Genomic DNA, 14,675 nt, shown 5'->3' on the forward strand with positions numbered 1-14,675 from the left:
TCAGCAGTTACTCAGTACTTGAGGAGTTTTTTCACCAAGTACTTTCTTACTCCTACTTAAGTAGTTTAGTTTAGTTTAGTTTAGTTTTATTAACATAGTGTCTTACACCAGAGGTGTCCAGCCCTCATGGGCTTACAAGACAGGAACCTTACAAAGCACACAGAAAGAAAATACATACAGAGAATAATGCTCCTATGCTTCCATATGCATATACTGTACATACACACATAACATACCTACACACATGCATGAATGAATGCACGCACACACACACACATTCCTACACATGCATGCGTACATATATACATATCTACATACATATCTACACATGTGCATACAGAGCAAGGAGTTGCTGCAGTTTCAGGACTTCACACATATAGTACATTTCTACAGCTTAAAGGCCTCCAGGATGAATTTCATTAAAAGGAATACCTTCAGTATATTGGGAGTTTCCTGAGGATTAATTTTAATTTCAATTTGTCAGTTTCTCTTCTACTAAACGTGAACAAAACTCCAAACAGGAAGTGAACAACTCATACAGCAACAACAAAAAGTTGGTAGATTTCTGTTTTTGTTCCTCTTCAGTGATTTCTAACTGTGTTGGTTCATGATCTGTGTTAACCCGTTAACCCGTTAACCCGTTAACCCGTGTCCTTCCAGGCCTTTTTTGGTTTCAATGTTTCTGTCAAATGGAGAAACAGTCATCGGCAATAATCTAAAATCAATTCGATAATCGTTAATAGTCGAAAATCGATTGGAAATTGAATAATTCTCGGCCATAACGCAGCCAACCCGGCGTCCGGTGCTGATTAAACCAGTAAATGAAGCTGCTCCTTCTGCTCCGACTCTGTTAAACAGCAACAACAGAACCAGAGGAGACGAGTTTCCTCTTTACTGAGCAGAAGATTTGTTCTAATCTAAATGAAATGAAAGTCTGTCTCTGAGAGAGGATTAACTGTCAACACTCGTCACTCTTCTTGTTGTTGTTGAGTTTCACTAAAACAGATTAAAACAGATTAGATTAAATATCTGCTTCAGATTTTCACACGTTTCTGCAGAATGAAATAACCGGTAGTTTGGTTCAGTTTCTGCAGTCAAGTGAGGAGACGGAGCCAAACCTCCTTTACATAATTCATCCGCTAGTGCACACACACACACACACACACACACATGGATACACACACAGATACACACACGGATTCATTTCCAGAGTCTCAGCTGTGCACACACAACACACACACTATTACACACTGTTACACACTCCGCTCACACAGCAGCAGTTATGTAATCTTTCATTTGATGTGTTACGAGCCAACGCTGTGTCTCAGAGATGTACAGTGTGTGTATATGTGTGTGCGTGCATGTACGTGTGTATATATGTGTGTGTGTGTGTGTGTGTGTGTGTGTAAAGTGAGACCGAGCGGGGTGTATGAAGCCGTCTGAAGGATGACGTTGGTATTTTCAGTGTTAGAGCAGCTTCTCTTATCATCTGTCTTCTCTGCAGGTCCGTGTGTGTGTGTGTGTGTGTGTCATTGTGTGTGTGTGTCATTGTGTGTGTGTGTGTGTGTGTGTGTCATTGTATGTGTGTGTGTGTGTGTGTGTGTGTGTGTGTGCGTGGAGGAGGATCATTAGCAGAGTGTTTGATCTGTTGAGGAGAGAGAAGAGAAACGACTCTTCTCCTTCCTCCGCTCTGATTTTAATCCTCCAGCCTCCACCTGGGCTGTTTTATTTTTTTATTGTGTGTGTGTGTGAGTGTGTGTGAGTGTGTGTGTGTGTGTGTGTGTGTGTGTGTGTGTGTGTGTGTTTTTGTATTGTGAGTGTTTGTGTGTGTTTTTGTGTTTCTCTGTTTCTTCCTCAGACTGTTGTTTTCTCTCTCCGGCTGTTGGAGACGATCCTCACGTCATTTTTATTTTAGATTTTGTTATTTTAGACATCACCACCATCCTCCTCTTCTCCTTCTCCTCATCCTCTTCCTCCTCCTCCTCTTCTCCTCCATCTGAGGCCTGAACAGGATCGTTTTATTTTTATATTTTATAATAACTGTTATTTTTTATTCTCTTATTTCTACGACCGAACATGTGACTCTTCAATCTAAATAATCGTATTATCTCTTATATCATTATTTGAACTTTGATTTCATTTATTCTTTACTTATCTTTCATTTTTATTCCTCATGCATATGGTTCGTATTTAGTTTATTGCTCAAATTGCCAGTTTTTCTTTTATTGTGGAATATTTTATTTCCCTTTTTTGCATCGTCTTCCTGCTGTTTAATTATTTCTTTCCCAGTTTTGCGCATTTTTCCCTGTTCATACACAAGTGGGTCGACTCCTGTTTTACTTGTTCTGATGCAGCAGCAGCGTAACGCTCTTCCTCCTCCTCTCTGACCTGTGATTCTCCTCTTCCTCTTCCTCCTCCTCCTGCTGTAGATCCTGGAGAGCCAGGTGGAGGTGCGTCAGAAGGAGGTGGAGGAGCTGCAGGGCCAGTCCCAGGCGCTCAGCCAGGAGGGGAAGGGCTCGGAGGAGGTGGACGGCCAGAGGATCAGCGTGGAGCACAAGTTCCAGTCGCTGCAGGCGCCGCTGCAGAAGAGACGAGGAAACCTGATGGCGTCCAGAGAAATCCACCAGTTCAACCGCGACGTGGAGGACGAGATCGTAAGTGGAGGAGGAGGAGGAGGAGGAGGAGGAGACAGGAAGGACAGGAAGTAGCAAACAGGAAGGGAAAGGAATAGTTCGCCAAAAATGAAATGAAGTTTAGTTTAGTTTTAGTTTATTTATTTATTTCATTCATTTATCGAGCATAAAAACAAAAAATAAAATAAAACTCATATGACAATGACAATACTGTAACTCTTGAATGAAAGGGGGCAGAAAGAAGCAAACTTATATTGTTTACCCCTTGTTACAAATAATTCATTAATAAATTAGATAATACCTACATCCAAGCAAAGAAGAAATAGAAGTAGAAGAAGAAAAACATTTAAAAAAACAACGTTTACAACTAACTAACTAACTAATTCAGTCATTATCGACTCCCCCTCATGCTGATGATGAATACTCCGGAGTAGTTTTTTATTCCTTAAAGTGCTTCTGGAGACCCGGGAGGCTGATTTGCAGTCCAACCAAAACTTTATATGAGAGTCAATAGGGCCTGACAAAAAAACGTCCATAAAACTACACAACAACCATTTAATATTCCTCCACACTGCTCGTCCACTGCAATCCAAGTGTCCTGAAGGGAGATAAGGTCCTGTTTAGGCTGTAAAAATGTCCTAAATGAGGTAGTTTCCAGTAAACTCTGGACTATCTCCCTTCAGGACACTTGGATTGCAGTGGACGAGCAGTGTGGAGGAATATTAAAGGGTTGTTGTGTAGTTTTATGGACGTTTTTGTGTTGGTCCCTATTATTACTCTCATATAAAGTTTTGGTTGGACTAGGAACCGGCCTCCTGGGTCTCCAGAGAAGGTGCTTTATTATGAAAAAACAGGAAAGACTCATTTGCAGGTTATATATTTTCAGACGGAAGCTGACAGCTCTTAAGTTTATATCCAGTTATTCATTAGTCAACAGGAAAGAAGTCTGTATTAACCCGCTGAAACAAGGCATATACATTATAACCATCTGTGTTGAGGAGACTGTTAATCCCGTGAAAGTGAAACGTGTCGATCAAATAACCGTCATTACTGAAGAGTGTGAAAAAGGAAGCGTGAGTAGAAGCGAAGGGGAAGTCCTGAACACTCGTAGTGGAGAAGTAGGACTGAGAGGAGCAGGTATTAATACTGCAGCGTTAGTATCACTAGCAGGAGGAGCAGGTACTCTACTGTAAGAGGAGAAGTACAAGAGTTAATATCATTAGAAGCACTGACACTAACAGCAGCATAGACCAACAGGACACGTAGAGAAGTAAGGAATTAAAATATATAAAGACACGATGTACAAAAATATATCTAAAAACTAAAGTATGTGCTGTTATAGAGAAAAAACTATGAACTGAGCAAAGTAAAAATACACAAGGATAAATTATGCAGAATAGAAAAACTTAATAAATAGCCTACAACCGGGTGAGGAAATGGAGTGAATGGAAAAAGTGGCAGCAGCGTCAGTAGATGTAGTAGTAGTTGTGGTTGTTTCTGCTGGTTTCTTATACTGATGCTACAATTTCATTATTTTGTTAGAAACATTAGTGACATTTCCAGCAGCTTTTGGGATGGTTACACCTGCTGCTGTAGTCATAGCAACAGCAATAGCATCATTAGCAGTTATGATGAGTAATAATAATCTGGATAGGGTTATACCTTTAGTAGTTTTTCTATTAGACACAAGATTATCAGCAGTAGTAACACAACAATAGAATAGAATAGAACAGTACTTTAATTAATCCTTTGCAGGAAATAATTGTGTAACAGCAGCTTCAATAGAATAGAATAAATAATACAGAGACAATAATTAGGAGAATAGAATAATATAATATAAGGTATTACAGTAAAGTGCAGCTGTGCAACTCCTCTAATAATGATAATAATCTTAATTTTGCAGCTGTGGGTGGAGGAGCGGATGCCTCTGGCCACGTCCACCGACCACGGACACAACCTGCAGACGGTCCAGCTGCTCATCAAGAAGAACCAGGTACACACACACACACACACACACACACACACACACACACACACACACACACACACACACACACACACACACACACACACACACACACACACACACACACACACACACACACACAAACACACACACACACACACACACAGCTCATTAAAACCTAAGATCACTGAAGAAGAGTCAAGAAAAACAAGAGTCATGACTGAAGGAGGGAAAGAAAAAAAACATCCAACTTTCCCCATAATTACTTTTCCTCTTAATTGTTTTAATACAAATCAATCAAACTCGTATTTTATACTCTATTTTAGTCTAGTTTTTATTTTATTTTATACTGTATGTTTATTTGTTTTTCTTTTTTTCTTTTCTTTTTTCCTTGCTTTTAGTTGTATATTTAAAGGGATAGTTCAACATTTAGGCAATTTGGCCCATTGCCATAATCCCTATAGTCATAGCAGTAGGTTCGTTACCTTTAATTGTCGGTGCAAGCTATTTTTAGAACGGCGGAGCAGAGCCGTGAGCTGCTCAGAGCTACGCTACGGAGGCTCATTATGGGATTTCTTGGTTTCACCTCATCAAACTCATCAAATACACAATCCAACAACTCCAAAACCTCTAAAACAACTCTGTGTGGTAACGTTGTGTTATTATCTCATAGCGTGGTGAATGTGCAGGTCACAACTTGTCCACCAGAGCGTTGTGGAGTTGTTGGATTGTGTATTTGATGAGTTTGATGAGGGAAACCAAGAAATCCCGACAATTAAAGGTAACAAACCTACTGCTATGACTATAGGGATTATGGCAATGGGCCAATTTGGCAAAATGTTGAACTATTCCTTTGATGTTAACAATTTTTACTATTCTGAGTTATTTTATATTAAAAAATTGTAGGTTTTTATGCTGTTTTTTTTCCAGTTACTCATTACTCATGTAAAGCACATTGAGTTGTCCCTTGGTATGAACTGCGCTACATAAATAAAGCTGCTTTTCTTACTGAGCAGCAGTTTATAAATGATCACTATCGATTATCGATGATCAATGATCAATGATCAATAATCACCGCTCCCCTCCACAGACGCTGCAGAAGGAGGTCCAGGGCCACCAGCCGCGCTTCGACGACATCTTCGAGCGCAGCCAGCACGTCCTGCGTGAGGACGGCGGCCCGTCGGAGCCCATCCGCCAGCGGCTCGGCGAGCTGCAGTCGCTATGGGAACAGATCCGTAAGGAGACGGAGAAGCGGCACGGCCGGCTCAGCGAGGCCCACGAGGCGCAGCAGTACTACTTCGACGCGGCCGAGGCCGAGGCCTGGATGAGCGAGCAGGAGCTGTACATGATGTCGGAGGAGAAGGCCAAGGTGCGTTCAGGGACCCGCTGCCCCGTGGGGCAGAAACTTCCTCTTTTCTACTTTGCTTTTACTTTTGTTTCACCTGCCAGTTCCTCAGTTTGTGTTTCTGTGTCGGTTCTGCTGCGTCTCTCCTGGTCAGTATCAATGCTTTCTCTTATTTTATAACTCTTTATAATTTAAAAACAATCTGGTGGTTTCAGTTATTTTCTCTGCTTCAATCTGAGTGTGAAGTGGTTTTGTTTTACTAAAGTCTAGTGTTGTAGCAGTAGAGACCACATCTTAAAGGTCTTGGTCTCTTGTCTCAGTGGTTTTTAAACCACAAATGTCTCTCTGTCACTGTACAGAAGCGTATTGCATTCACTTGAGTCATTTATTTTTTGGTTTGTTTTTTTGAATAATTTTTTTTCTGTTTTTCAGGGTAATTTTTTTTCTGACTTAATAAGATTTCAAAATCCCACGAGAAGCTCCCACCTGCAAGTAACGTTTAACCGCTGCGGTCAAGCCTCCACTTCATCACGGATCTATTACATCTTAGATCTATGAGATACATCCATGGATATGCTCCATGATAAATAGATTAGACATTGTAGATTTTCAAAGGAAAACCCCACTCACGTTTCTTATTGTCACTGTGTTCCCAGTAAATTCAGATTTATATTGAAAGGAAACTACCTGTTATTACAGAACTCCACCTCAGAGAGTCACTCAGGTGGGATCTTACAGGGGATTTTGAAATCTCAATAGCTAAGTCAGAAAAAAACTGAAAAAAATATTCAAAAAATAAATTACTCAGAAAAACAGGGTTTTTTAAAATTATTATTATTCAAGTGAATGCAATACGCTTCCGTTGTCACTCTCTCACTTTGGTTTCTGTGACATAATTCACTAAGTTCCAGATAATTCAAATAGTTGTACTAAAGTATCTGCTTGTGTTAAACCATGTGAACAACTTGGTGTCACCAGTGTCGACAGTGGGAGGAGACTTCAAACTTTGTTCACATTAAATATGGTTTAGATTTTACATCAAATCATCTTTTATCTTTGTAGCTGAGGAGGAAAAATGTAAATATTAAGACACATGGTTATTATTATGAGGACTGGGACTGAGGTCAGGTTTCATCTTAAAGGTCACGGTCTGTGAACCGTGAGTCTGAGTTTTGATGGGAAACGTTTTCTTCAACTAAAACTCAAATCCTCAGTTTCTCTTCCTTCATGTTTCACTGTCGTTGTTGTTTACTGAGTCGGTCTCTCTTTAATTTTCCTCACTCTCTCCAGCTCTTCACTCTGTCTCTGTTATTTCCTTTGAGCTCTCTCTCTCTCTCTCTCTCTCTCTGTCTGTCTCTGTCGTCTTTCTGTTGTTGTTTTTATTCTAAGACATATTGTGTGTTTGTCTCTCAGGACGAGCAGAGTTCAGTCGCCATGTTGAAGAAGCACCAGATCCTGGAGCAGGCGGTGGAGGACTACGCCGACACCGTCCACCAGCTGTCCAGCACCAGCCGTGGCCTGGTGGCCGAGGGACACCCCGACAGGTCAGGACACCTCAACCGGTTTTTTACAACCTGGACCTTATTTCTATCATAAAATCCGATCATTTCCTCCCCCAGATAACTTTGGTGTCATTACAAGTGGTTGTGATGAAATGAGCTCCAGCCGAGAGCCGCGTATATCCGTATAATGGAGTCTACAGGGCAGCAGAATGCAGCCTCTAAATAACACATTATCTGCAGAGAAACTCCTTCATTTCACCAACATTTAGTTGTGATAGGCTAGTGCTATTCCCCTCTGAGTCCGGGGTTAGCTGTTATCACCAATAATCATTCTGCTTCGGCATTCGGGTCCATTTTTATCTCAACTAGCCGGAGCTTTAGTGAGTCCAGGTTGAGGAGAGGAAGCCTGTGGAAGCTGAACTTCATCCAGCTGCTCATTTTGTTCTGACAAGTCGGAAACACGCAGAAACGAACCATAGTATATTAGCATTAGCAACAAGCCGCAGTCAACCTACAGACCCCGGATGTTGATAACAGCTAACCCCGGACTCAGAGGGGAATAGCACTAGCCTATCAGAACTAAATATTGGTGAAATGAAGGAGTTTCTCTGCAGATAATGTGTTATTTAGAGGCTGCATTCTGCTGCCCTGTAGACTCCATGATACACTGCAAAAACTCAAATATCTTACCAAGAATATTTGTCTTATTTCAAGTCAAAACAAATCTCATTATACTAAAATAAGACTCATCACATAAAAAGTAGCTTGTTTTTAGACACTTTTTCCTTCTTTCAAGGATATTTTCACTTGAAATAAGTAGAAAAATCTGATAATGGAGCAAGTTTTTCTTTCTTATTACAAGCACAAAAACTTGCTTTCACTGGCAGATTTTTCTACTTATTTCAAGTGAAAATTAGTTTGAAACAAGTGAAAATGATCTAAAAACAAGAACATTTTTGGGTGATGAGTCTTATTTTACGTGGAAAGAGATTAGTTTGGACTAGAAATTAGACATTTTGACAAGAAATAAGACAAATATTCTTGGAAAGATTTTGAGTTTTTGCAGTGTACGGACGGATATACGCGGCTCTCGGCTGGAGCTCATTTCATCACAACCACTTGTAATGACACCAAAGTTATCTGGGTGAGGAAATGATCGGATTTTATGCTAGAAATAAGGTCCAGGTTGTAAAAAAACACAATTCCCCTTTAAAGCTCACAAGTTTTCAGATTGTAGTTTCACGTCTCCAGACATAAAGTTTTATTCTTGTGTGTGTGTGTGTTGCTCCTCCTCCTCCTCCTCCTCCTCCTCCTCCTCCTCCTCCTGCAGCGAGCGCATCGGGATGCGTCAGTCCCAGGTGGACAAGCTGTACGCCGGCCTGAAGGATCTTTCCGAGGAACGCCGCGGGAAGCTGGACGAGCGCTTCCGTCTCTTCCAGCTCAACAGGGAAGTGGACGACCTGGAGCAGTGGATCGCAGAGCGGGAGGTGGTGGCCGGATCGCACGAGCTGGGACAGGACTACGAGCACGTCACCGTCAGTACCACCGCAGTTGTTTTAAAGGGATAGTTCAACATTTTAGTCAGATCGTCCTCTCACTATAATCCCTATAGTCCTAGCAGTAGGTTCGTTACCTTTAATTATCGGTGCATGTTGTTTTGAGATTGATGGGGCAGAGACTCATCAAATACACAATCCAACAACTCCACAACACTCTGCTGGACAAGTTGTGACCTGCACATTCACCACGCTATGAGATAATCATGTGTAACAGGACTGCAGATGAACTTTCTGCATTGGTTGCACTAGTGCGCCTAACTTCTTTTTTTAGGTGCACCAGCACAAAATTTAGGTGCACCAAAATGTTTCACCTTTGTATCGCTCTCCATAACTTTAATATAATGTGAATGAGGTTAGAAATATGATTTGAAGCACAATTATATATAAAAAGAGAAATAAAGTGTTTAAAGAGCTTCACTGAGCTGAAATTGAACATGATTTATTATCATTAGTTGTAGCAATAGCTGTAGTATTACTAGTAGTGGTATTTTCCATTCATGTTTTATGTTTCTTACATGTTAAGCGCCGGGTGTAATGTCACACACACCCCCACACACACAGTCTTTTACTGTAGCCCCCCCAGCCCTGTATGATTATGTAACATTATGACACATGAAGCAGATACTAGGAACTACTTTGTGCTTTTGAAATCTCTCCACCCAGCAGCCTTGTCTGGAATGTAGTTCCGGCTGTATTTGAATTGAGTTGAATTGAAATCTTTATTTCAAACATGCATGAAACAAAACTTAAACAAAATCTCCATGATCGGAGAGAAAAAAAAAAGAAAAAAAAAATGTTTTGTAAAGTATAAAATCAAAAGTATATATGAAATAAAACAACATCTACAAAAAAAACAAAATGCAAACAAACAAAGGGGTGGGAAATTTAAAAAGTATTGTACTTCTTCCCACTCCTTTTTCGAACAATGTGCAGTGTTTTGTTATGTCTTAGTTCTTTATTTTATTGTATTTTTAAAATTTCTCTTTTTCTTTCTTTTGTATGTACAATAGTTACATACATTTTTTTTCTTTTTATACATGTTCGAAAATAAAATTCATTCATTCATTCCTTCAACAAAAGGACAACATGTTTGAAAAGGAGTAGGAAGAAGTAAAAAAAAACTTCCCCCACTATTATTTCATGTTTCATTATAATCAAAATAACAGCAAAATTAACAACGCAACAGTACAGTATAGTCAGTACAGTCCTATAACAGTATATTACTAATGATAATAATAATAATCAAAATATCACAATATAGTCGAATTTGCCAAAATGTTGAACTGTTCCTTTAAAGTTTTTCAGTGTTTCCATGTTGTGTCAGACTGGTATCAGTTTACAGCCTCCCTCCTCCTTCCTGTGTGTTTCCTCCTCCAGATGCTGCAGGAGCGCTTCAGAGAATTTGCCCGTGACACCGGGAACATCGGTCAGGAGCGCGTGGACGGCGTGAACCGCCTGGCGGACGAGCTGATCAACACGGGCCACGGCGACGCGGCCACCATCGCCGAGTGGAAGGACGGGCTGAACGAGGCGTGGGCCGACCTGCTGGAGCTCATCGACACGCGGACGCAGATCCTCGCCGCCTCCTACGAGCTGCACAAGTTCTACCACGACGCCAAGGAGATCCTCAACCGCATCCTGGACAAACACAAGAAGCTGCCCGAGGAGCTGGGCCGCGACCAGAACACCGTGGAGACGCTGCAGAGGATGCATACGACCTTCGAGCACGACATCCAGGCGCTGGGGACGCAGGTAATAGACCGGCACCGGAATAAAACAATAATTATGTTCACTTGCACCTAAAATTATCCTTCCTCCTGTCAAATACGAGGAATTTCTCTTTTGTTTTAGTTACAATCAGTATTTCACCTCAAATTGGAGAAGGAAGGAAAGTCTGAAGCCATGACCAATTTATTTAAGATATAAAGTGTAAAGAAACACCTTTAACAGGGTGAAAACCAAAAATATTCATACCCTGTCTCTATAATTAATTGCAATTGCAAACCACTTCTTTCTTATCACAGCCTCTAAAGGATTTCTGTAATTATTCACAAGTTTTTTTACAAGTTTGGACAGTTTCGAGGTCCTTTAGGTCGGACGGTTTCTGTGCTGTCACCTGTTTCTTAAACTCCATCACTCCGAGTCCGTCACCCTACAGTAGATGAGAATGTCACATCGTATATAGATTTTATAAAGGTTTAAGTGAGTTTTTTTATTTTTTTTTATTTTAATGTTTATTTAACAGGGATACAAATACATGCAACATTGCCACAGAAAATGGAAAATGCGATGCATACAAGACGTCTAGCTTCAGCTAATTTGCAGTCTTTGTCCCTGGTCAGGCTTTCTGAATAGGATAAAATATACTGAATACAATAAATGCAATAATACAGGATCATGAATGAAAAGGAAAATGTGAATATTTGTTTTGCAAGTTGATTTACAGTGTACACCTCCCAAAATGTTTTAATTCTGAGGCCACTGTGCTCCTATAAAAGAGAGTTAGTCTGGACCTGAGTTGGAACAAATACTGTTTTGATAAAATGCACTTGAAGTGTTGTTTTAGTGGCGTTCAGGGCGTCTTATGTTAGAAACAGTAGAAAAAGGACACTAGGATGATGAAGTTCATCCATGTGTGCAGATACTTTCCTTTTTTTTTTTTTTTTACACTTTTTGTGGTTTTCTGGCACCTTGTCATACGCTGGTCACGAGTGCAGTGATTTACTCCAAGAAACACTAGAAAGAAAGAAAGGAAAAACCTCCACAGCATTTTCTGAACTTTTCTTTGCCACTTGATGGACGCTGCACAGAAACCAGGTCAAAACCAGCTGAACTTGTCTCCTATCTCCTATCTCCTATCTCCTATCTCCTGTCTCCTATCTCCTATCTCCTATCTCCTGTCTCCTGTCTCCTATCTCCTGTCTCCTATCTCCTATCTCCTATCTCCTATCTCCTGTCTCAGGTGCGGCAGCTGCAGGAAGACGCCGTCCGTCTGCAGTCGGCCTACGCCGGAGACAAGGCCGACGACATCCAGAAGAGAGAAGGAGAGGTGAGAGCTGAACCACAGCAGGGCTGGGCGCAGGTTACTTTGAGGACAATCAGGAAATCTCAGCGCTTTTCGCTCACGTGCAAAAAACATTTTTTAAAAGATTTTTCTTTCTTTCTTTCTTCTGTTGTTGTTGTTGTTGTTGTTTGGCTCTGAGCTGATCTGGACCCAGCGCTGGTGTTAATGTGACAGACTTGACCTCATGCATGCTGCACTGCTGCTGCACTAACTCTGCTCTGTTGGTGGCGATCACTGATCTGTCAGTCAGTCAGTCAGTCAGTCAATCCGTCAGTCAGTCAGTCAGTCAGTCAGTCAATCCGTCAGTCAGTCAGGGCTCAGATTACAGTTCTAATATTGATTTAAATACAATAAACAGAGTAAAAGCTTACAGGGCATGGTCAAAATGAAGGAAACACCCACTGCTAAAGAACCGACAGACTGATCTTAATGTTTGACCTTTGACCTTCTCTGCCCCCCCCTCCCCTCGTGTTTTAAGGTGGACGTTCCAGCTTTGTTAAAACTTTATCTCGTCCTCTTCCATCTGATGAATTAATTAACACTTTGTTCCTAAAGCGGTGAGCGGTTTGTTGTTGTGTAAGTAGTTCTGTTGCAGGTTGAATCAGTGTGTTCAGACACGGCGTGAAGTGAGTTGTTCCCATACGGATACCAGTGTGATATAAATTTAAAAAATCATTTACGACATTTAACTTTCTTTCATTATCTAGTTTGACACTCAGACACAACTGAAAAACAACAGATATAAATCTAGGAATAAATAAAAACTGCGGCCACAGTGGGTGTTTCCATTTCCACACAAACCGGTTTATACAGCGATGCCTTGTTTCAGTTTTCAGCTCGTACACACGTTTGTTCTCACTTTAGTAACGCTAAACTTTAACAACAGAGACACGCGTATGCAGGTTATTTGTAGCGCTGCTCATTTGGTTTTATAAACGGACGCTCCAGAGCTAACGCAGCGATAATAATAATATTTAAAGGGACAACGTGGAGTTTGTATTTGGTTCTAAAACTCATATTAATGTGGATGAATCTACGTTACCCATAATTGTTAATGGGTCAATTTTCGATAAATATATTGTTTTGTCTTTATAGTTATTCTGGTATTATTATTTAGTGGTCGACTCGTCCAGCATTTCCTAGTTTCAGTTTCGCGGACGCTGCCCGGCATTATGGGAATAACGCCACCGAATCGCTAGTTGGCATCGTTTATGGTCGGAACTCCGACTTTCATTCTTGATTAGGCTTTCGTCGGTCTTGCGTCGGTCCAAGAATTTCACCGTGCGCGCAGAGTTTCATGGGAAATGTAGTGAAAACACTTTGCTTTCCAAAACTCCTCGTTGTGCCTTTAATACATTTAAATAATTTCCAACAATTTTCTGATTCTGGTATCAGAATGGGAACAACTCTACTCACAGGTGAAGCAGACAAGGAGGAGGAGGAGGAGGAGGAGGTGCAGATCGACTGTGGTTCAGCGAGATCTAAGTTCACTTCACGTCCTGTCTGAACACACCTGAACAGATCTAGTGTCAGAAACATGAATCTGTCATGATAGAAGTTTAATGTCCTCAAACCAAATTAAAAAAGAAAAAAAAATCAGTTTAGCATCATAAACTGGTCGAGTTTCTGATTCTACAAACTCATAATTCATCCTGTGTCGGCGTAGCGACACCATGAAGCCGCGGCCTCTCTGACAGTCACAGTGTTGGTTGGTTGGTTCATTGATTTATTGATTTATTGATTGATTAATGATGAAGCACTGAGTGTTTTTGATGGCGTTGTGTTTTGACCATTCCCTGTATGTCCGTTTCCCTGCACCCCCCCGCCCCCCCTCTGTCCACCAGAAGAGAAAGGGAGAGGTGAGACTCCGTTTTACCAGACAACATCAGCTTTGCATCAGTCTTCTTCATTTTGGCTGCAGTTTTAGAGTTTCTTTTTTTGTTTTCCTGTCCCGACTAAAATGTCGATCGGCTTCAGAGACATTTTAGTCGTTTTAGTCGCTGAGCTGCTGATTTGCAAACACTCGGAGGGTTTGGTTTTGTTGTTTTAATCAGATGTGTGGGTGGATTTTTTTGCACAAAAACACAAAGTGAACCCAACCTGACTGCATTGGAACCAATGAGCTGTAAACTCCACCCACCCGAGGAGCTGAAAACAAACGCTACCAGTGGTTTGCAAATACAGTTGATGAAGATGAAAGCAAAAAAAAAAAAAAAGTAGGTTTAACTTAAATTCAGTTGATTTAATGCATTGTTTAAAAAAATGTTGTAATGGCTGCACAGTAACGACGGTGCAATCCAATGTTTTTGTTGGCTGCTTCAGTGTAGTGGCTTTTAGCTGCTTGCAGTAAAGTCTTTACAAAGCCGTGCGTCCATCTGTCTGAGCAGCGTCTCAGAGTCAGTGGAGAGAGAGAAGAGAGGATGGAGGAAGGTCGTCCTCCTCCTCCTCTTCCTCCTCCTCCTCCTCACACTCGTGGCTGCAGTCGAACTGAGCTGTGTTTTAATTCTGCAGCTCATCGAGTCGTCGCAGCTAAAAACGCAGGAGAAGGCGAGTGATGGTCGATGCTCATAGTTTTTCATTTTGCAATTATCTGCACTGAGCAAAAA

General features: G+C 41.1%; 1 protein-coding gene across 2 annotated transcripts in view; it reads left to right on the forward strand.

The window, feature by feature from the left end:
* LOC310997901 (spectrin beta chain, non-erythrocytic 1) overlaps positions 1-14,675 on the forward strand; it is a gene marked incomplete at its 5' end in the record, with an annotated part of 110,506 nt that overhangs the window by 75,220 nt on the left and 20,611 nt on the right. For both annotated transcript variants that reach the window (XM_083987734.1, XM_083987733.1), the window contains 7 exons: positions 2,430-2,654; positions 4,537-4,626; positions 5,690-5,968; positions 7,358-7,488; positions 8,777-8,981; positions 10,383-10,757; positions 11,968-12,054. In XM_083987734.1, the coding sequence (XP_083843860.1) occupies positions 2,430-2,654; positions 4,537-4,626; positions 5,690-5,968; positions 7,358-7,488; positions 8,777-8,981; positions 10,383-10,757; positions 11,968-12,054 (1,392 nt within the window). The remainder of the gene's footprint in view (positions 1-2,429; positions 2,655-4,536; positions 4,627-5,689; positions 5,969-7,357; positions 7,489-8,776; positions 8,982-10,382; positions 10,758-11,967; positions 12,055-14,675) is intronic.

This window comes from Trachurus trachurus (assembly GCF_905171665.1).
Source record: "Trachurus trachurus genome assembly, chromosome: 15".
NCBI classification, from domain to species: Eukaryota; Metazoa; Chordata; class Actinopteri; order Carangiformes; family Carangidae; genus Trachurus; species Trachurus trachurus.